Source organism: Phytophthora infestans, genomic scaffold (genome assembly GCF_000142945.1).
Source record: "Phytophthora infestans T30-4 supercont1.53 genomic scaffold, whole genome shotgun sequence".
In the NCBI taxonomy this organism is placed as follows: Eukaryota; Oomycota; class Peronosporomycetes; order Peronosporales; family Peronosporaceae; genus Phytophthora; species Phytophthora infestans.
Genome location: NW_003303706.1, coordinates 500281 through 522621, shown reverse-complemented (window position 1 = coordinate 522621; position 22341 = coordinate 500281). Strand labels below are relative to the sequence as shown.

Genomic DNA, 22341 nt, shown 5'->3' with positions numbered 1-22341 from the left:
ACGATCAAACGGGGAAGTTATTGTAGTTGGCAATGCTGTCGCCATAGAGGCTGATGCAGCCTCTTGATCGCTGGTGCATTTTCCGACGTGTAGTGCAAGACGCGTGCGATTTCGGTCCGCTTTGTGCGACTGCTGCAATGTGTCGACAAGTGGACCGTATACCTTGTCGAACACGTTAGCGCTCAGTTCGATCGGTTATGACGGGTGATGTGTACGACCTTTAAGGATCAGAAAACGTATCTTCTCAGACCATGCGAGGACACGTGCATTTTCGAGAGAACGTGGACGATGCCCGAGAGATCGTCGAGCTGCATCCGCTGCTGCAATGGGACATGACGGCCATAACGTGGCTGGTGCAGCAGAAAGAGGTGCGTTCGATTGTTTTTGAGACAGCTAGGGCTTGTTGACGCAAAATGGGTGACTCCAGGAACGTCCGTGGCTGCGGACGCTTGTGCACTCGACTACATCTCGGCGTCGCACACAAGACATTTCGTTGCTAATATGGCACGTCGACAGCTATTGATTGTCCGTGAATTGCGACAACTCTAAACAATTTTCGTGCAGGTTCGTCTTCATCACGATGATCCCGGAGTTCGGCTTCCCGTATTTCTGGATCTGTATCGGGAATCTGTTGGCTGTGCTGATTCTTCAGTATCTGGTTAAGAGTCCTCGACCTATTGATCTGAATCACCCGCTGTGGCAACTACAGGACCGTCGGTGTGTCGATGAAGACACGGGAGGATTCCTCTGTGTCGACTGTCACATGGCTGTGGTGGTCTTGCTACCAGCTATTCTACACACGCACTCAGCCGTGGTGCAGTTGATCTTTGCGGCTATTGTGCTCTACATCGCGCTCTGCAAGTTGCTTCTGGCGACGCGGTTTATTTCCCAAGTACTGGGGAGTTGGCTCATGGGCTTCACCGGTATCCTCATCGGTAACCACGGACATGTCGTGGTCAAGAGCTACAAACTTACGCATGGATACAAGTAAGTTTGCACTCTATCAAGAAGTTAAGTACTACAGTATTTCTCTGTTAACTCGGCTGTCTAGTACTGCAGCGATCGTGGCGATTGTGGTACTGCTCATGCTTGTGCTCGGCATGTGGATCGAGAACAACGACAGCAGCTTGATGGGCATTCCGAAGCGAGATTTCATGGACGTATTCACCAACATCCTCAACTCAGACGCCCCCACTCCAGCGACTACGCCAGCACAAGTCCATCAACTCCCCACAAGACCCACAATGCCAACACGTCAGCAAAATCAGTACGTCAACGAAGAAGACGACCAAGTAGCCGGCAAAAGAGACTCGTTCTATTTTCTTGTACGCGGAATGCGTGCAGGGGCGGCAAGAGAGACACTGTGAGGTATTATCTAGTTGTCCGAGCACCGGTGGAGCGCATCTTCGACCTCTCCACGCATGGCCTTGGACACACGCGGCAGGATGGAACCTTTGCCCACCCAAATGTTCATGCGGACTTGTGCGTGTGTCTGGACTCGGACAACCGCAGGACCAATGGCCAAACCTTCCAGTGTCTTCTGCAGACCCGACGACAGCGTGTCGAATGCAACATGCTGCTCCGCGTTCTTGATGAGGTTGGAGAAGTCAGTCATGGGAATGTCTAGTCGTCGCTTGGTAAAAAATTCGTCAAAGAAGCCGAGACTCTCCTCTGACGGACGATAGAAAACGTCGCCACGCTCCGTCACCTTGGTGAAGACCTTAAGGCCCGTGTTGACGATCTACAAAGTAGATTATCCAGTCATTGACAGGTTAAGTTAAACTGTACGATACAGGATAAAGTAAGTCTCAAGCACGTACATCAAGAGCGTCACCACCTAAGCAAGCGTCCGAAATCTCCTTGTCCACGTAGTTCACAGTGGCTGCAGTGTCAGAGCGACACCAGAAGCGGTCCTACAACGTGGCAAAAGCGTTAGTTAACCGCGATATGCTAACCGTTCTTATCCTGTATAACTCACCTTAAGCGTCTCATCCTCGAGACCGTAAAATCCACGCAGTTGTTGCCACACCTCGTCGTTCACAGGACGGTAGAGCGTCTCGCGCGTCTTCTCCTTCTTCTTCCCTTCGCTCTTCGTCGTCTCCTCTGTACGACGTTTCTTCGTCTGTGGCTTGGACGAATTATTCGAATCTGAAAACTCGGTACCCGGCAGATATTTCTCGCAGTTCTTTAGAAAGTGGCCTCCCTTATTACAGAGCTTGCAAATGTAGTCAGCCGGGGGGGTGGCTTCCAGTTCATCCAGTGGAGAAAGTCCTTCCTGAAGACCGTTTTCACCCGGTAAATCACCCACTTTACGCAATACAGCGATGAAAAACCCACCCGAGTTCTGGTCCGTTGGGATCAATCGAAGTGTCTTGTGAAGCTCGTCAGCAATGACACCCTCAGTAGGGAACATGGATCGAGTAACACGACTACCACGGAGCTCCTGTGTCAGCGCCTCATAGCTGTCAAACCATTGGTGCAGACTCTGGTCGTCTTCGTGCTTGTCCTCCTTAAACAAATGACCCTTGTGGGTCGACTTGGACTTGGAGCGCCAACCCACACGCCACTTTGATCGACCAGGACGTGCAATCAGCCCCGGCATCTTGTTCGACACATCCAGTAGCTCCAATGATCCACCAGCACGACGCAGAAGTTCCGCCACAACAGCCTCGTTCTCGACAGGATTGAACGAACATGTCGAGTAGACCATAATCCCGTTTACTCTAAGCAACGCAGCACCTCGAAGTGCCAACGCCAGTTGAGTCGGGTGCAACGTAAGACCTTGACCAATGTGCCATTCCTTCCACAACGTCTGGTTCTTGCGGAGAGTACCGTCGCCACTGCAAGGAACGTCACACAACACGCGGTCGAACACGTTGGTGGGCTGTAGAGTCTTCGTCTTGGCATCGTACAGACCTGGGAATGTATCGCCAGCGCCACACGTTACCACTGCGCGACGTAGCGTGTTGCGAGACAGACGATGCACCAGCATATACGCTCGCTTTTTGTCCAGGTCGTTGGCAATCACTAGGCCACTCTGTTCGCCATTGTCCCCGTTCTCAGTCGAGAGCAAAAAGTCGATTACTTGCGTCGTCTTTGAACCGGGTGAAGCACACATATCGAGCACGCGGTGGCTACGCTGCACGTCCAGAAACAATACTGGTAACATGCTCACAGCCTCCTGACGGTCGATATTGCCACGGTCCGTCTGCTCCAATAAACACGAATGGAACGCACGCACATCCTCGTGTTTCGGAGCTAAAATTTCACACGAATAATTAGTTATTGCATCCTTCAATTGTCTGCAATTGATAGTGCAACTCACCACTTTTCGAGAGCGCCACACGTCCACAGTCCATTTGCCACGCCACCTTTTCTAGCGGATACCACGCGATTGGTCTGAAATAACACAAAAGAACAGCTAATTAGCACTAGTATTGGGCTTTTGATTGCGCTGTTGCTATGTTACTTGGGCGGGTTCACGGGGACTTCTCCGTGGAAATACTTGTCGCTCGGGAATTGGAACTTGGTGGCCAGCATCTCCTTCAGTCTGTAACATTTTGTGTCAATACTATTAAAACCGTTTGCGATTATTTATTGCAGCCACCTTGAAGCGTCAGGACGGTGCAGGTTGAGTCGGAAGGACACTGGAAGAGGTTCGTGTAGCAGCTTCATGAGCTGCTCTAACTCCGTCTCATCCTTCACGGCGTCGGTCTCGTGCTAGAGGCGTTTAGGATACTGTGAGAATAATTCGTGCAGCTAAATAGCGTACGTAGCAGCTGGGAAGGTACCAGATACTCGCGAAAACTCTGCTTGTACACATCCAGGGACGGCTTCGCCTTGCTAATAATCGTCGCCATCGTGCTGGAATGACCAACCAAAAAAGTGTAAAAGTACCCACTGTAAGGGTACCCGTTAGCTACGGCGTAGCCCGGGTTACGCTTGGTGAAAAACATCTGCTCGAAGTTAAATGGTATTAATACTTCTTGAACACTTTCAGAAGGCGCAATGCTATTTCTAAGTGATTTGTAGAAATTGACAAAAAGCGTAGAGGGGGCAGTAAGGCAGCAGATAGTAAAACCCAGCAGTACTATAGTACTACAAACGACAATAGTAATATGTAGCTAAAAAATTATCCTACTGCTGAGTACTTCAGTAACTTACGTTGGCTTCGAATAGTACTAAGAAACTACTAATTGTAAAACGATTTGGACGACGGTCATTTTAGTGCACCGCTGTTGTTCGTTAGAGGATGTTGTGGCACGGCATTTTTTTAATTTCAGAAACGTGAGCGCCAAAGCCTTAGCGCAACCGAGCTGCACAGCAGTCCTCATTTTAAATTTGTCATCGACATTAACACGTCCAAGATGAAGTGCGCAATGGCCAGTTGCAGCAACCCAGTGACACTCGCCAAACTAGTGCATCTTTTATGCAATAACAAAGTCTTGGATTCGGATGATCTGTCCGTAAGGTTGGTGCTACATTTAATACTGTAGCACTTTTCCTTTTTGCAAGCGCTAAAAACAAACACGAAATAGCTAGGTTGTGTAGCACTTCATGTGCTGCAAATTGGTCATCTGGAAAGCACGCCATGATTCCAACTTCCTGCCCGAGTGCTGTCAGCGTAGAGCTGTCAAGCTCGACGGATAAATCGCTCTAAAGTTAAGCTACGGAGTTGTCTCTGTTGCAACTTGGACAAGTGACTGTGTTTGCTGACGAGTACGGTATTCCGCTAGCGATTCGGCACTTTCAAGGCGCTGGAACGCGTTCGGAAATTTGGCGAGTGGCTCATGCTCTCGATATCCCGTACCTTAAGAGCGGAAGCCCGACTCTCTACACACACGTGTGCTTACTGTGTGTATTTCTTGTGTGTTCAAGAGCTGACCTTTAATATTAGCGCAAGTAAGGACACGTGGGAGGGTGTTCTGTTTCGCTGGGGCCATCCTGCAAATGCCAAGGGTCATATGGGCGCCACCACCTGAAATTCGACGTTGGGAAGGTTGTCAAAATGCAGAAAAGCAAACGCTTGCGCAAAAATATCGACGCAGCTTATGCAGAAGCCGGTGTTATTACTGACCCGACACGCTCCGATAGCCGTGAGGGACCGCCAAAGCGTCAAGCAACATTTGACGCTCTGATGCCGAGAGTAGCAGCGTCGATGATACGCGTTTTTTTCTGATGCCGTGACCGATATACGACGGCATCGCCCACTTCACAACGCTGAGTACTAACTTCAAGAAGTTCTTCCAAGTGGCTACAGGTAACCCGAAAGCGACATTACCATCTCCTGCATCGTACCGCACCTTGGTGGACATGCAGTTCTCGAGATTTTGTGAAATGGTGGCGAGGTTGCTAATGTTGGAGCTCAAATTGATGCAGATTACGCCGTTTTTGAATTTGCATCACGACACATGGACAACCGATTACGGGAAAAGGGTGTTGGTGGTGCTTCGGTTTGCTGGATAGACAGCATGTGGCGATTTCGTTGCGTTGCACTTCTTGTTACCTTAGAGAATGGATCTCACACGACTCGCAGGCTTCGTGTTCTGATTTCAGCTAGTCATCCCGTCCGGCGAGAGCGCCGTCCAGGACTGCTCGTCCTTTCACCCACTTATTAAAGTCACATCTCTTGAGCTGCTCTGCCTTTTGCCACATCTGGTGGTCCTTGCTCTCCATAGTACAGCTCAGCATACGCTGCACTTGTGATCGGTTGCGTAGTTAATTAGCCACTGCAGTCTTGTTATAATGTCTGTAATGGTGTGTAAAGGTTGCGACTGCGCATTGATCGGCTAATTGCCGTGAGATCCAATACCAGTGCCTTAGTCTTTTCGCTTTGGGTGGTTTGCGCTTTAGCATCATCTGAATGATTGGCGCGCTGTCTCCGACAACATGACGTCCTTTCCATCCGCGCGAACCGCGCAATTCGGTTGTCGCTGTAGCCCGATAAAATCTGCTAGATTATAAGTGATGTGTTGGTGCTGTACTGATGTAGCTGCAGCTCATATCAGCTGAGGTGACTGCTCGGTGTGATCACCAGTCATGATGACACTTCCACCGCCTCCCGGACCAGTGGTCCCGGGTGGATTGTATCGTTGAGACCGGTGTGTGACGGTGTCACTTCTTTAGTAAAAATTGCGCAGCCTGTATAATAGCCATCGACCGCGGGGAGACTGGACATAGTCCAAGCATATCTCTCTGATATGCTTCTCCAATTATCAACTTTACGCTTTAAATCGTGCTGTTCAGATCCTGAACAGGCTTGTACCCATGGGCGAGGTCTACTCTCCATCTCCATATCATCGTGCCTTTAACCGCACAGCTGAGTTTCCACCAGATTTGTGCTAGCTCCTGTATGCGTTCCCACGTACCCAGGTCCTTATCAGCCCCCCCCCAATCAACGATCCAGTCCGGTATTTGTCGTAATCGAAAGCTGAAAATGTCCTGCACTGCCTCCAATTACTGAGCAATACCGTCCAGAACTTCTGTGCCCACGGATAGTCCCATCTTAGATGTGCTGTGCCGCAACAGCTCTTGCGATAGTACTACTGTACATTAAAAGCCACGTTTTGCTCCCGCCCACAACCGCAGTCTGCTCCACTTAAGTTATGACAGGTTTTGGGTTGGGTAGGCTGTGACAGATTCCATGCGATGAAAATCGTGCCGCTTGATGTTGGCAAATGCGGTCGCAATGCCGGGGTGTTGTTGTGCCTATTTCTCCTTTATTTTGTCCAGTGCTGCTTTCGCTGCACTAGTACGTTTTGCCATTATTATACGTCTGTATCGTTTCCGCGACTGAGTCCATCTGCATTTACCAGCCCATACGAGTCGGACCAATGTTATCTCCGGCTGGGGGGGGGGGGTATCCAAAGAGACTCTGTGCCCACTTGTAAGTGCGCAGCTATGGCGTCCCGATCCCAGGCTACCATGGAGTTATCAAAAACCCACGAGTGGCGAACGTGTGCCCCTCCCTCGTTCTTGTCAACCTGAAATTCATGGTGATGTTCGCCAGGGAACGGTGCACCTGCTGCACCATCTTATCCAATTGAGCGAGCGCTAACTCCGGGAATTGGGCCAGTGTGGACAGGCTCAGGTCGCGGAATTGATGAGCTGCTCGGCTAGTTAGAGACATTGCCTGTCGCACTCGAGTGAAGACGACGTCACCTTTGGGTATGATGGAGACGCGGCGGACGTCGCCGAGCTTGTCTGTAGTACGCCGGATGGCAAGTGCCGCCAGCTCCGTCCATGGTCTCTGTACTCCTTGCGAGTCTCTGTATCTGCTCCGTGATCGGTAACTCGAGAAACGCCGCATACGAGAAAGCTCCACGATCTGCGATTCTTTGTGTCGTCATGTGAGCTATAGGGTCTTTGGCTAATGCCTCAAATGTACATCTCTCCGTCATGTTGCCATCGAGTGACCAAGTTTTTCTATACCGAAGCAAGCATCTCAGCTGTCGCTCTTCGAAACCTCCATAGACCGTGCCCGCACCATCCGTTTCGGTCCATTGTAGATCTACCCATGGTAGCCCCGACTCCCACAGGATCGATCGTGCCGTGTGTATGGTTGAGCGCTGTCTAGGTACAATTACCTCCTCATGACATCCCATCGCTGAGCGCAATAAACGCCCTATCAGTTGGGTAATTGGTCTGTCGTCCTCATAGTCCAATCGTGTGTGTCGCCATGGCTTGGAGCTCCGTGGCTATGTCGGGTATGCCCAATCCTCCAGCAGCGCTCGCCAGCGCAGCTATCTCCGCTAGTACCCATCCGACTGGAGCCTTTTCCGGGTCGGACTTCCAAACAAAATACTTATTTCGATCAGCTGGTGTCACTATGGTCGGATCCGGCTAAGCATGTATAGCAGCTTGGGAATGATGATGGCAGTGGCAAGATTTGCTCGTTGCTGCACCGTGTTTGTTTTGCGCGTTGCCATCGTTAGCCGGTCAGTAAGTGCCTTGAAAGCCTGATCCCATGCCATGGCTACTGTGCCCTCCTCTCCTACTATGTGGCCCATGTTGGAGAAATGCTTCCTTCAAGTGACGGTGTTGTTGAGCGAATTCCACACATTGTCAAACTGAAAGAAGGTCATCAAGAGAGCAGCGTATGGTCTCAACGGTGCTCAGCAATATCAAAATTAGTAAAGAAGATGATGTACGTTCAATTGTACAAGAGACGGCTTGGAGCGATTTAGAAAGAGACCCTGGTCAGATTTCCACGTACTTTTAAGAGAATTGGGAGTTGTGTTGCGACATGTGGTCCAATCGTGACCGTGATAACTGCTTCACAGCAGGAAGTACTACAACAAATCGGATTGAATGCAATTGGAGCCAGCTTCAAAGGCTACTTGGAAAAAAGACTCCGATTGACTACGGGCCTCTTGCAAAATCAAGCTAGCGTTGTCAGCCACTTGATGACTTATTTGCGCAAGTTTTCAGCTCCTTTTTGTCCTGCCGGTACTATCCCCTACGTTTTGGAGAAGATATCGGTCCAGCTATCGAATGACACCTTTGCAAAGGTGTTCATTCCGTGGGATCTGTTCATGGTAAATTACAAGGTTCCAACGTGCGTGCGTTAGCTACCGAGAAAGTCAGAGTGAAACTGCTGCTATCAGGTAGTGCTTGGTTTGCACCCTGGGAGGGACGTGCCGCTGTTTGTTCTACAAAAGCCACCGGCTCCCTTATCCGCACGTTATGATGGTAGCAAGGATAGCTATTGGACTTTGAGTCCTCCCAGCAGCAGCGGTTCCAAGAAGATTAAGCCTGGAGGAGACCGCTACATTGTACAGTGCGCTCGAGGGCAGTCTGGTTTGCCTCCGACACGTCATCAATATTGTCAAAGCTCGGCCAAGTGGCGTCGCAGCACCGCAATCTTCGTCGGCACCTAAGCGGACTGATCGGCGTACAGTTAAAAATGCTCGCCTGAAAAGGAAGGAGCAAGCGAAAATGGGCGTTCTATCAGCCGCCGAGAAATACGCAAGGCCACAGGCGATCTTCAAGCCACTTATTGGGAAACTTAGTGAGTTATCGACTGTTGACAATTCCAGCAAATGTGCAAGTGAAACGCAGTGATCGAATAGGGTGCAGCTGACAGTGATTGGGAGGCGACACCCGCTGAAGCTGATAATTACAGTGATTCCGACAGCTTTTACGATCAACTAGACTATGCAAACGTGATGGCTGAAATGAAGGCCGGACAGGAATTAGCAATAGAATCTGAATCGTTTGCTGGTATGGCACGCACTCGGAGCCTAAAAGATTTCGATTTATCCGAATCCGTTGCGAGGAACGTCCCACCAACGCAAATGATTTCCGTGCAATCTGCAGTAATCAGAGATGAAGATGGGGCAATTACCGACAAAGTGGAAAATCACCCGCACCGTTAAAAACGCCAGATGGAAGTGATGCATCTACCGGCTCCTCGGCCTCGGACACGAAAGAAGCTGAGACAAGGTTGGAGCACACCTCAGCCATAATGCGCTGCCGTATTGATCTTATCTGAGGTGACGACAGCGACGTCACAAGTTCTACAGTGGGCATCCTATCAGCATTAATAAATTAAACGTAGCGTTCTGGAGCAGTATCCAGTTATTATGACGGTCATGTTTATTCAGGTTCGCCCTGTCACCTGCAAAGAGGCCGCAGACTCTGATGTGGATGAGCAATTGCAACAACACGCCTTTGTTATACCAGGATCCCTCTTAAGGAAAGCAGAAGCAATCATGCAGTGAAAGCATGCCGCGGTATACCAAAGTATGAAGACTGCGCCGTCGGGGCTGGTGGTTTCGATGGGGAAATATGCTGTCGCTCTACATGGGCATGTGGGATTTATGGTGCTGTCCTGTTAGAGCGCCTTAGCAGTGATAAGTGCGCGTGGTGTTTGATGAGGATACTTGCTCGTAGGGGACCACGGTTCTAACATTGCTTGCAGCTCTTTTCTTTACAAAACGTTAGGAGCTTCTACGTACTGAGGCTACAATCGAAGAGATTTCTTCTGGACTTGGAATGGCTGATGCACGAGTGGCGCTATATTCAAGCTCATCATGTTGAACCATTCTCTAGAAACTAAAACGAATGGTTTGCTCCATTCGGAAGCAGCAAAATCTCACGAAGCGCTAGCTCAAGACGTGCTGAAAACAAATGCTCTCGCTGAAGACAGAGTTGAAGACGAAGTCTGGGAAATGTGTCATGAAAGCTTTGTAACGCTGTCCCCAGAGTCCTACGCGATGGTTTGCTCAACGGCGCCGTGATTGATATGGGTATCACGGTGATTGCAGAAAGCGATCATCGGGTTGCGTCGCATTTTCACCGCTGACTTCGGTTCTGGGATGGCCATCACCACCACGCCAATGGTTGTCTGAGGCTCCTTTTGTGATTGTACCCTTACATTTGGGTGCTAATCACTGGGGCGTCATTATTGTCGAGATCGCGTTCCCAGCAACACTAAGAGTACACTTTTACGAGCCACTGCATCAGCAGTGCTAGCTAAAAGAAGTAAGGGGTGCATGGGGATACCGACTGCTGCCGTATTTGAAGAATTGGCATAGCGAAAGTGGTGCGAAAGAGCCTTTTCCAAAAGAAGTGATCACGCAGTGGGTCAATGAACCTGCTCAGCCAGATCTATAAGCTGTGGAGTAATGATACCGGGCATTGTGTACGCTGACGTTCGCAATACACATCGGTTCGAGCGTCATCGCATTGCGGAGACATACACGAGCGTAGTGAGATTTAAACTAGCTTGGCTGCTGTTGTGCAGCACGAAGAGGGTCCCAGCAAGAGTACAGCTTGGCGCAGATGCTGAAGACGGACGCGAAAATTAGCAAAATGTTGACACCACCAAGATAAATTTAAGATGATCAATAAGCATCTTGTCAGTAAAACGTTTACTAATATTTACAGTAAAACACCCAGCGTAAAAGTACAGACGACCTGTTCACACCTGCTAGTTATTATGAGTCTGGATTCACATTAACTTTCGCGAGTTACTATGAAGTCTGTCTGATCTAAGACTCTCTCATCCTTACAGTAAGCTTGTCAGCAATCTCCGCTTTGCGTAAGAGCATCGCCTGATATCTGTCGTACACGTACTGCACATTGTCCAGCACTTGACATGCTGTGGATATTGACTGAAACCCCAATAAACAATTTAGGTCACATTATTAAATGTTACACGTCAAAAGAAAAGTGTCATTCAATTCTGTACATCATGGCGTGCTGCATCTGTGTTGGTCTGTAGAATAGATTACTTAATAATGCGTGATCATATCTAATTCTTATTAATATTCTCTCTGCTCCCACCACATGCCGTACCAGCATCTTCAAAGTTTGTTAGACAGATTAATCTACATGCGCCCGTAGCAGACGATAGCTCGTAGTATTAATAGTTTACTCTGTCGCATTAGCAACTAAACATCTTGCTGCCCACTCGTTTTGCCATTAGTGTCTATCACATGAACGACATCGTTGCACGCCCCAGCTTTAATGTGATAGTCCTAGCTACATTTGCGTCCACTCCACTGTTGCGTCGTTTTTATCGAGAGAGGCCTCTGTAAGGAGTTGGCCACCAATATCGCTTGCAGTAACTTGTTAGCTTATTCTGTGAGAGCACTGCTTCTCAATAGGACGGAAATTCTTCAAACTGCCCAATTGGGGACATGCTTCCAGTCTCTAAGCCTGCGTCGCACACTGTATTCCTCCTGCACGATACAGTATCACTAGAAGAAATAGTGAAGGTAATATATGGATATATGACAGATGTTCAATAGTAATATGAGAGCTCTATCCCAATATACGAGATACTATTCCCTTCTGCTCATAGCCCTTAAGCGCGGCTTAATGACCTTCTGCGTACGTGGTATGGAGTGCAAAGGTCAGATTGGACTGCACGTACGAGTGCACGTAGGGGAAAAATCTAAGGAGCTCGAGGCTACGGAGCTCGAGGTGTGATAAAAAATGCAGTACGATCAAATTATACAAATTACTGGTCTATTATAAAAAAAGGTGGATCATTTAACTATTTAGGTACTCACAAAGTATATTAGAAATTGTCATGATGTAAACTTGATTTTTGCAATTACTAATATATCTTTTTGTAGTATTTGTACGAATGACATAATAAATTTGATCTTTACATGAAATGCTATCTTTTTAACGCAAGATCGAAAATCGCGTAGAATAAATAAATTAAAACGTTACATTTTTCAAAAATAAATAGTCAATTATTTTGGAAAGTTTTTCGTATTGTAAATTTGTTTTATTCGCGGTTCAGTGCTCGCAGTCGCTGTTCGAGCTGGTAGAGGGTGATAAGTGATGTTGAAATACAGCCACCCGGGATCTGTAGCAGTAGCTTGTCCAGTACTTCGATGAGAGAGTCGCGTTTCAACGAAATGCTCCACTTACGACGCAAATAATACGTCCTATTTTGAATTTTGCGATGCTCCTTTTTCTCTTTTTGACGCTGTTTGATTGCGCCCTTGCTGCAATCACGTTTTTCTTTTTCGTGTCTTTTTTTCGATTAGACAGTTGAAAATACGTTTCGGCACTTGTTGCAGCGTCGCTTGGGTAAGGAAGGGCCCAGGCTGGCCTAAGCTCTTCCTCTTCTTCGTTGTCGCCTCCATTTTCTGGAATGAGAGAATGGCGAGGGCGGACTAACTGCATTGTTGAATTGTAATTTACAACGTAGCAATTGTAATTGTTCGATTGTCAATTCCAGATTGTCATTTGCATTACATGTATTATAATGTAGAGAGAGGCAGACGATTCCATTTGGTCCCTTAACGACTACTAGAGGTCTGTTTGATCCTAAGCCTGGCTAGCAACGCCGGTTCCAGGGCCTGGTCCGGTGGTTGTACAGGGCTCTTCTCCGTTGGAGACTTCTCTGTGGGTATTTTCTCCAGTTGTTGCAGGCATAGCAGGAGTCTTGTCCCACTTTCCAGCTTCTCTGACTGTCTTCTTTCTCGTTTTGCGATTGCTCGTAGCTGTTGCTGACTTGTCGACCAGAACTCCAGCACGCTGCTGTCTATGGTGACGTCTTCCTGCTGGAAGACGACCCGGTTCCGCTGTATCCAGAGGCTGGTCGCGCAAATGCTGCACATGACCCGCCACATTCTCTTCCACTCCTTCTCATACTGAAGTTCTTCGTCTGGATGGTCTCTGTCAAGGTTGGCTTTGACTACCTTCGATAATGCCGGCGCTTTCCTACTTGCACATGCTCGCTGGAAATGGCCCAGCTGTTGTAGCCTCCATTGCTCTCCAGTCCAGTGACAGACTAGCTTCTGCCAACATGCTTGAGCGCAAGGGCAGTCCCACAGGATGTGTTCTAGTGTCTCCTTTTGTCCGTGGCAGCGTTGTAGCTTGCGGCAGCTATTGTTTAACGACCTGCCGTCGTGATAGAGGTTGAGCTGTCGGAGTGCCACCCGATAGCTGATATAAACTTGATACGCCGTAAGCTCATTGTTGTGGGCCCAGAGTTGCTTGGGAGATTGCGCCATGGCCGCTGCTTGCCAGGTACTCGTCAGCGCCACTTGTTGCAACCGAGCCACTGGTGCGTCGAGCTTGATGTCTTCCCCTCGATACCGTTTGAAAGCCTGTTTCTTGACTGCAGTTAGAGCGTGCCGGTTCGCCGTTGAGTCCGGCACCTGCCATGGGAATCCATGCAGTGTCGGATGGGCTCGAAAAACGATAGTACCTGCTCGTTCCTGCCGTTGGAGTTGGTGGATGTCTTCCGTTGTGGTGACATCCGCCTGAGTCGAGGCACTGATGACTCAGTGAATCCCGTTCGGTTGCTGTTCTAGCTCGAACTGTGACTTCGGTGTATCAGTGGCCCGGATTGCTCGAATCCTGTGCCTGTTCAGTATGATCCACTTGTAGTCGTTCTGGAGTTCTGGGGGGTGCTGTATTGTTGCCTCTGTTCCGACCCGCAGTGTGGTGCCTACCTTCAGGGGCGTGATGCTGCAGAGGATGGCGATGCCCCACCGGCGTAGTTTCGGTTGGAGATGGCTTGTTGCTGCCGAGAATGGGATGGTCATCGTATACAAATGATCACTCCTTCTCTCAATGTGGAGATCCTCCAACGTACAGCTCTCAATTCGGTTGTATTTCCGCCTCGTCAACATTGCTCCTGTTTCATCTACGATGCTTGGGTTGTCGTTCCAAGTGTAGATAGGCCAGAATGCCTCCTCTTCTGGCATTCTCGAGCGCACTTTCTCTGGGAGAGACCTCTTAAGCTCCACATGCCATTTTCCACTCTCTGTCCAGCTCACTGCAGACGTTGCGACTTCTTTTAGCTCTTGGCGCCTCTGAGAAGTGGTGGTTTCTTCATCTAGCACGGGTGCCAGCCAGCTTCCAATGAGCTGTTGGAGCGTGTTTCCAGGCGTGGCCAGCTTGCTGCCTTGACTGTTTCTGCTGTCCTGCCGTGGGGAGACACCTCTCAACCAAGGCTGAGTAGCTCCTCTGAATGCCCACGCTCTCCATGCGGCGTAGTAGATATCATGACGTTGGACGAGCCACTGAATTGCGTGCTTCACCCGTTGCGTTTTGCAGGCTACCTCGATGGACGCTAGACCTACTCCTCCGGTTTGTTTCGGTGTGAATAGGAGTCCCGGATTAATTTTGTGCCGGCTTGATTCTGCACTGGTTGAGTGTTGCCAGAGGAACTGTTTTTAAAGATTTCGGAGCTGTGTGGCCGCCCAGGTTGGCATTTCAAATGCCGCCGCAGTGAACAAAATCGAAGGGAGCATGATGACATTGAGCAGGAGGACTCGGTTCTCCATACTATTCGAGATGTGGGCGGCAGTCGCCAATCGTTTTTGCACCGTACGTATCCGCGCTGCCCAATTCACTTCTGTTAGTGGCCCGGTGCCTACTTGGTATCCGAGGTACCGGACAGTTTCCCCGACGGGTAACACAGGGATCCATCCCGTGTATGCTTTCCATCTCGATTGCGGTATTGAGAAAGATGACTTTGCTTTTGGTCGGTTGTACTTGGAGCCCGGAAAGTTCTTCAAATCGCTGCACTATTTCCAGCACTCGCGGCAGTTGACGCGCCTCGCGAAAGAAGACTGTGGAGTCATCCACAAATGCTGAGAGCTTGTGTGCTTGCCCGGAGGTTCAGGGTACTTGAATTCCTTCTGTATGTTCGTCTTGCTGGATTGCTAACGCGAGTACTTCTGCTGCGAGAATAAACAGTAGGGGTACCAATGGGCATCCTTGACGAATGCTCGAGACGACATCTTGTGGGTCGGATAGCTCTCCATTTACAAGAAATCTAGCCGTTGTACCTTCGTGCAAGTTCCGTAGCATCTGCACAAACTCCGGCGAAAATCCAAACCGAATGAGTACGAGAAACAAAAATTCCCGTGCGACCGTGTCGTAGGCTTTCCTAAAATCCAACAGGAGAATTACTCGACTCAGAGCTGCGGCGAGCTCGGATTCGGCTTTTGCTGTGGCAAGTATTGCGAGCATCACCATGACCGTTTTCATCATTTGACGGCCATGGACAAATCCTTGCTGCGATGACCCGATCGGTTTTCCTAGGACGCGTCGAGCCCGGGTTGCCATGACTTTGGTTACAATTTTGTACCCAGTCTGAAGCAGCGAGATTGGCCTGAAATCCATGGCGTCGTCCGAATCTCCTTTCTTCTTTAGAGGAATGATCAGTGTCTCGAGGAAGGATTGTGGCGGTTCTCCTCCTTTGAGTAATTCATTGCTGATTGCCGTAAGAGCTGGGACAAAGATGGACTGCGTGTCCTTGAGGAAATCGTTGTTAAGCCCATCGGGGCCGGCCGCTTTATGCCTGTTGAGAGCCGCTATCGCATCTCGAACTTCTTGTTCTGCCACCGGTTCCCTCAGGATATTATTATCAGTGTGCGACAGCTTTCTGTTCTCCGGGATCGTCACAAATTTGTCGAATTCACGTTCAAGGTTAGCGTCCGGTACAGTACTATGAATTTTGCCCAGTATCGGGGTCCATTCGCTTGAGAACTTGGTCGCTAGAGACATCTCGCGCTCAAAGCCGGCGCCATGAATGTGCCGGATGCTGGCTATGGTTTGATCACGCTCCCAGTTAGACGCTCGCTTGAAATCCCAGCGCAGACGGTCCGCCGTTCTTTCTAGTCGTTGGCCTAGACGGAGGAGATGTTCTGCTCTCCTCTCCTCCATCGTGACGTCGAGTGGCGCTTTCCTCGTTAACAGGTGCACACGGCTTTGGGCGTTCAGTTTGTGCTTGAACGTTTTCCTGCGCTTCTTTTCTTGCTTGGTGAGTCGGCTAATGCAGAGTCCGCACTTTTGTACCGTGCTGTCCCAGGTGTGAGTCGTCTCCTGTCGGCCGATACCTTCTTCCACTAAGGCGTCAAGTAGCTCCTCCTGTACTCTAGTCTGTTGGGAAGTCCGTATTGGATATACGAGGCCCCTTCTCTTGACTTTAGCGACCTGGTGAGGCTGCGCTCCTGCCAAATGTAATATCACACGCTGATGGTAGGATGGGGTGGTGGGTTCAAGGACCGAGAGCCATTGCACCTTGGACGTCGATGAGTTTGATACGCAAAGCCGGTCAATTCGACTCGCCACTTCTGGACCCCAGTTGGTAAAGTACTCCGTATTTTCCAATTTGTCCGCTCCATCATCCAGTTGCCCTGCCAATATGCATGCATATTCTAATTGTAGCTGACCGAGAAGAGCTGGTAACGCTGCACTCTCGGCTCGGCCCGTCCGATGTCCTCCCAGTCTGTCGAGAACCGGACTGAGAACGCAGTTGAAGTCCCCTGCCAAAATGGTCTCTTTGTCCTCCCATGGCCACGCTTGTAGAGTAGTGAAGAACTGCTCGCGGTCCTGGTGACCATTCGGGGCGTATACGTTGACCAGAGCTCGGTCTCTCAGCTTGATAGCTATGACGCGTCGAGTCCATTGATCTGGAAGCCAAGGTGAAACTTGATCCACTACACTGGGGTGAAGAAGAATTGCAACTCCCCCAGTTTTAGTGTCATCAATACTCCAACATGATAACTGCTTGCCGTCTGGATGGTGCTGCAAACCCCACAATCGTTTCCACTCAGCTTGCAATCTTTCAACTTCTGCTTGGGTGCTCACGTGTGTTTCCTGAATCATCCAAGCGAGGGGAATTTCCTTACGGGGAGTTCGCCTCCACGCTTCCAACCAACGCATTCTGTTTTCAGCTACGAATCCGCGGACATTCTGGGTCTCCAGCTTCCACTGGTTGCTGTATCCGGCCCGGCGCCGTCGTTTTCGTTCAATTTTTTCTTGGTCTTGCATATGCATATGACGCCCGTAGACGTCGCCTGTAGCTCCATTTTCCATACGCTTTGGAGCTTCGGCAGGTAGCTCGTGGCTACCTATTATGATCTTGATCCCACTCCCCTCCGCCGCGTTCAACCGCGTCAGAGAAGAAGCGTGCTACTATTCCCCAATCAACATTTCTGCGCGATGCTGAATAAGCCTCCCGGTAGTGAGCGCTCACTTCCAGCGCACGGAGGTGCCGCTGCAGCCTGGAGACGGTGCCGTTGTCCGGTTCCTCCTCCGTTCCAGTCAACACTCGCATCGCCTTTTCGTATATTATGTCACAGAGCAAATGTTGAGCGAGACGACCCTTGGTTCCGACATCACAAAGCTTGAGAATATCATCATTGCCATATCTTTTGCTCCGTAGACGAGTCCAGTCTTCCCGGTTGTCAATGAGGGGAGCTAGATTTTGCGGAGGGGGCCTGTCAATTTTGCGATCCACTCATCAATCCAATTTCTGACAGATCTGTCTGTGGTTCGGCTTCGGTAGGCGACCAGTCGGTCGTGAAGACACTCTTGTCGCCATGCTGCCGTCCAAACCTCGAGCACTTTGTCCCCCAAAGAACTCAACACCTCCTCTGGAAATTCAAAAAGTTGACATATGAGCACGAGTTGAGCAGGCTCCTGCTGCGCAGTGTAGCTCCACTCTTCCGGCGTGCTCGTGTAGGGAGAAAACGGAGCGGTCGCCGTTGACGGCCACACTCCGGCTAAGTTGTTCCATCGTTCTGCCCGATTGATGTCCGCACTATTCGCGTCACCTCCGGAGACTCGGGGCATGGGCTCGTCCTCCATCGGCTGAGTCGCATCCCTCAGGTGTGGGTGCGCTACCTTGGACTTCATAAGCGATCGGGTACGCTCCGCTTCTATTGGCGTGAGAGTATGGGGACGCTTCGCCGTTCTTTTGCCTGTCTCCTTGACCTTCCCGGGGTTACGTCGTGCTGGCGGCTGCTCTTGCGACGAGTTGGCGCTGGACGGGAGATAGGATGAGTCCGATTTATTGCTTTGTCTGGACTCCTGAGAGCTTTGCAGCTCCCGCTCGTCTTGCTGAGCTTGAGCACATTCCTGCTGCCATTGCCGGAGAGTCGTCAGGGGAATCTGGTATTTTTGGAGAAGGGCTGTGATGTCGGCCGATCTTTCTGTAGCCAAGTCCGTTCTTCTGAGTCGCTCTCGTTCAGGAAGAGACACATGAGACGCTGTGTTCACTAGAAACGCGAGCAGTTCAGCATATCGTGTCGGGTCAGCATGTTCTAGTATGAGATGAATCTCACACTTAAGATCATGTGAGATGGTCATGCCGGTGAGCTTACGACGAAGTTCCACTACATTGCCGTCCCATCCCGACAGGCTCCAAGCGTTCTGGGAGGAGTCACCCTCTTGTTGCGATGATGGTGGACATTCTGGCTCCTGGTCTTCGCGAGACCGTGAGCGGTCTTCAGCATTACCCGGGCTTGGTCGCGTACTTACGGGTTCTCTCTTGTGAATGAACGCCGAGTAGTGTTCGCCCCAGTGCCGGATGACGAGAGGTGGAGTTGTATCTCCTATCTTCGCCGCTCGAATAAGGGCGGTGCATCGTCCCACTTGCAGAGGAATGTGCTGCCCAATTTCGTATGTCTGGGTCCCTCGCTTTGTCGTACTCGGTTTAAACATTGAACAGTACCACTGCTTCTTGTGGTCTGTATCGTACGCGAGGACGTAGATTTCTCGTTGGAGGAAGTTGGCTGCCATCGTCATAAGTTCACTGCACCCCCAGTTATATTGAGGTACGATAGATTCTCGGCTGAACGGGGAGCGCGCGTACTCCTCCAGATAATACTTGAACTGCTTCGTCGATTCATGAGATGGCATCCCATTCCATCCACGCAGTACATTCACTAGCGTTGAGGTCCGGACGTAATGGTCGAATTGCTCTTGGAGGTTTTGTTGGCCAGTCCAGCAAATCCCTTGTTTCAGACTCTTAGTGATTGCTTTTAAGCTGTCATCTTGAGACGCCAGATCCGTGTCGACTAGGGCTTGAGCGAGCGCCATCGCCACGCAGTTTCCTGTCGCTGGAGTGTTCACTTTGCGTAGTAGCATAAACTGGCTTCAATTGCCGAGAAAGACTCTAGTACTTCACCCGAGTATGCTGCTGGTGGCATTCGTTTCCCGAGCGGCTGCTGAGCTGCCTTCACTGCGTGACGCAACACCTTTCGCTCCCTTGACTTCAGCGCAACTAGTTGTGGCGTCGAAGGTACTTTGGGAGGCTTTGCTTTCTCGAGATGGACCTTGGCCCTGTCGGCCTCGGTTAACTGGACTGGGGCCTTTTCTTCGAGCTCGTCATCTGACTGGATTTCAATCGGCGCTGACGATGGAGAAGCTGGGCCAGGTAGCTCTGGTGCTGTATCGTCGTCGTCTTCATCATCTCCAGCGAGCACGTCATAACGAGAGCGATCCACTTGCGGTTTTTGCTGGAGAGTTGCCGCATGGGCATATAACTTCCTGCCATTTCGCAATGGCATCGTTACCCATTTCGTTTTGGGGACCGGCGGCACGTGCTCCTCCGTCGAATGGCTGACTGACTGGGCTGGGCCGGTTTGTCCGTCGATTCCAGCCTCCGGTTGAGTTATAGTGGTGACTGGATGAGTGGCTGGTAGGGAAGGTGACAAGGCTGCTTGAGCCACTTTCTGCTCCTCCTTCTGGATCTCAAGACGCTTGGTCGCGAATTCTTTCACCTCGTCCAGGCTGGTAAATGGTTTGGTCCTGTCTACCAGCAATTTTACTTCGGGTGCGAGAGCCACGCGGCTACCAGGTACCTGGAGCTGACTGTCCGTATATCTACATCGCACCATTGTGTGGCCTAGATTTCCGCATTGGAGACATTGCAGCCTTTGTCGGGCGCTGGGATGCTGAAGCACGATCGTCCTGCCGTACCACACAATGCGTACTATACCTCGGAGGAAGTCTGGGCATTCCGCTGTATGAAGAGATAGCCGCCAGACTGTCGCCGTCCGGGATTCTGAGCGGCAAGTGTCCATGGGATCTAGATCGAATTTGGTCGAGATGTGCTGCGGCAAGTACTCCGCTAGTAAACCCAGGTCCGTAAATCGCGTGATGTTGTAGATATCAACTTCATACTTGCGCTTCTGCGTGAGTCGAGCTCCGTCTCGTCCAAGCTGGCGGTCCCAAATAGAACCAGAGTCTGGCTGGTGCACGTTGGCCAGTCGATACACTACCCTGCGGAAGGGGACTTGGACCTGCTCGAATTGTCTTGCTGTCGCCCGGTCAAAGAAGAAGAAGTGCACACTTCTCTGAGCGTGGTTGTAGCTAATTGTTTTGATCAAGTTCAACATTTTACGAAGATCTGGCGTGTTGGCTCGTAGTTCCTCAGCTGCGATACGGATGTCTTCCTGGATCGTCTGAGTTTGCTGGCGACTGTGCCGTATGGTCGTTCTTCCGCGGAGTTGGATCTGCAGCTCTCCTTCCACCTGACTCTGTATGGTTCGGTGGGGCCTAAGTCGTTCTTGGGAGTCGAAAACACTCTTCAGAAAGTCGGTCATCCGCCGACACACGATTGTTCCTTCTGCCAAACCTCCAATGATCTTCCATTCGTCCTTAGTGGCGAGTCGTAGCAAACTGCCTGCTGTCGCTGCAGCTGGCTGCTCGCAGATCCGTCTCAGTGCTGCAATATCCGCCTTAGAGTAGACTGACTGGTTGAACATGAAGTCCTGGTAGTACGCTACTTCTTCTGTAGGCCCTTCCTCCGCGCGAGTCGAACGTCTCCCGGCCTTCACCTTCGCTGCCCATTGATTCAGAGGTTTCGTCTTCGCCCATTTGACCTTACTGATCATCCGATGCATGATTGTCTTGAAGGACCAGGACGTGTTGTACAAGTCCTGAGTTGCAGCTTGCGCGTAGCGCTCCCATTCTTCGAACGTGCCGTTCCCGAAGACGCATAGCTCCTTAAACGGCTTGCACAGGAGCATTTTTTCGTTACTTTCAATTTGGGGTAGCGCTGCTTGCCACTAGGGATCAAGTTCGTGTCTACAGACACCTTAGCATGCGCTATACTAAACAGCTCTTCGATTGTTGCTGTCCACGAGTTCCGGGGCTGCTCTTGCGGGAAGCATTGCATCTCGACGACGACGGCCTCGAACATCTCGAAGGGTTGTACTGCCGGTGTTGGCGAGCTAGAGTCTTGGATTGGCGTCTCGACATTTCCAGACGAGGGAACTGCCTTCGTGGGTTGCTGAGTGACGTCACCCGCGTCTGGGTGGATTCCGGCCGACTTGCTCTCCCCCGCGTCTGCTGAATCCACCCTCGGGCTGTCGCCGAATGCAGATCTAAATTTCTCAGGATCCGGTTCCTGCATGTCGTTATCCGATTCAGCTGACAAGTGCTGGGTTTCGTCCACGATGGAGTCTTGGCTCGGGGCTTCTGCCTCGCTCCTCTGCTCCGATAGCGCCGTCATCTCACTTTGAGTCTCCTGATCCTGGCCGAGCACAGGTGTCTTGGGGTCCGGCGGCTTCGCCTTGCCCGGATCCTTCAGAGCACTCATGGTGCTCAAAGGTCGGGTTTGGTGGGTCGCTATAGTCAATTCAAGTAGTTTCTGAACCGACGCTTTGTACTCAAAATCTTTCGAACGCCGACTGCTGGTACGGGGCGGCCGGGGCTTTGCTGGGTGCGCTGCTGATTCGAAAGTGACATGTATTATAATGTATTTATTATTTGTTTTGAAAAGCAACGAGACCAATTGACCTTTTTTTTTTTCGAGCTCCGTAGCCTCGAGCTCCTTAGATTTTCCCCACGTAGCGTGAACAATAAATTACCAAAAAAGAGGCAATATAGGTGAAGTTCTCTAAATTTTATCCAGAAGTAATTTCTTCTTCTCATTATTGGCGCCGAAGCCACTTTAGGCTGCACCAAGGCCATCGTGTTGTAACGCCATTCGTGTGAATCACAGGTACAATAGAGGCTGCACACTCATTAAGTCATCTGCAGCGACGAAATATCTAGGTATCGTGCTTACATGTAAGCACATGTAACAAGGTATTAAAAACAGATCCTCTCTATTTGTCTTCT

The 22341-nt window shown here is 50.3% G+C and overlaps 3 protein-coding genes across 3 annotated transcripts; 1 reads left to right on the top strand and 2 right to left on the bottom strand.

The window, feature by feature from the left end:
• Positions 1-251: 251 nt before the first annotated feature.
• Positions 252-1367, top strand: PITG_17299 (uncharacterized protein; the record flags this gene model as incomplete). The annotated part of the gene is made up of 4 exons (XM_002896761.1): positions 252-368; positions 428-492; positions 565-987; positions 1052-1367. The coding sequence occupies 4 exons, from the start codon at positions 252-254 to the stop codon at positions 1365-1367; spliced, it is 921 nt and encodes a 306-aa protein (XP_002896807.1).
• Positions 1294-3860, bottom strand: PITG_17298 (tRNA (cytosine-5-)-methyltransferase, putative; the record flags this gene model as incomplete). The annotated part of the gene is made up of 7 exons (XM_002896760.1): positions 1294-1741; positions 1821-1913; positions 1979-3258; positions 3326-3399; positions 3470-3550; positions 3608-3720; positions 3792-3860. 7 exons carry the CDS (start codon positions 3858-3860, stop codon positions 1376-1378), a joined length of 2076 nt encoding a protein of 691 aa, XP_002896806.1.
• An 11239-nt stretch (positions 3861-15099) lies between these two features.
• Positions 15100-15474, bottom strand: PITG_23108 (uncharacterized protein; the record flags this gene model as incomplete). The annotated part of the gene is made up of 1 exon (XM_002896759.1): positions 15100-15474. One exon carries the CDS (start codon positions 15472-15474, stop codon positions 15100-15102), a length of 375 nt encoding a protein of 124 aa, XP_002896805.1.
• Positions 15475-22341: the final 6867 nt, after the last annotated feature.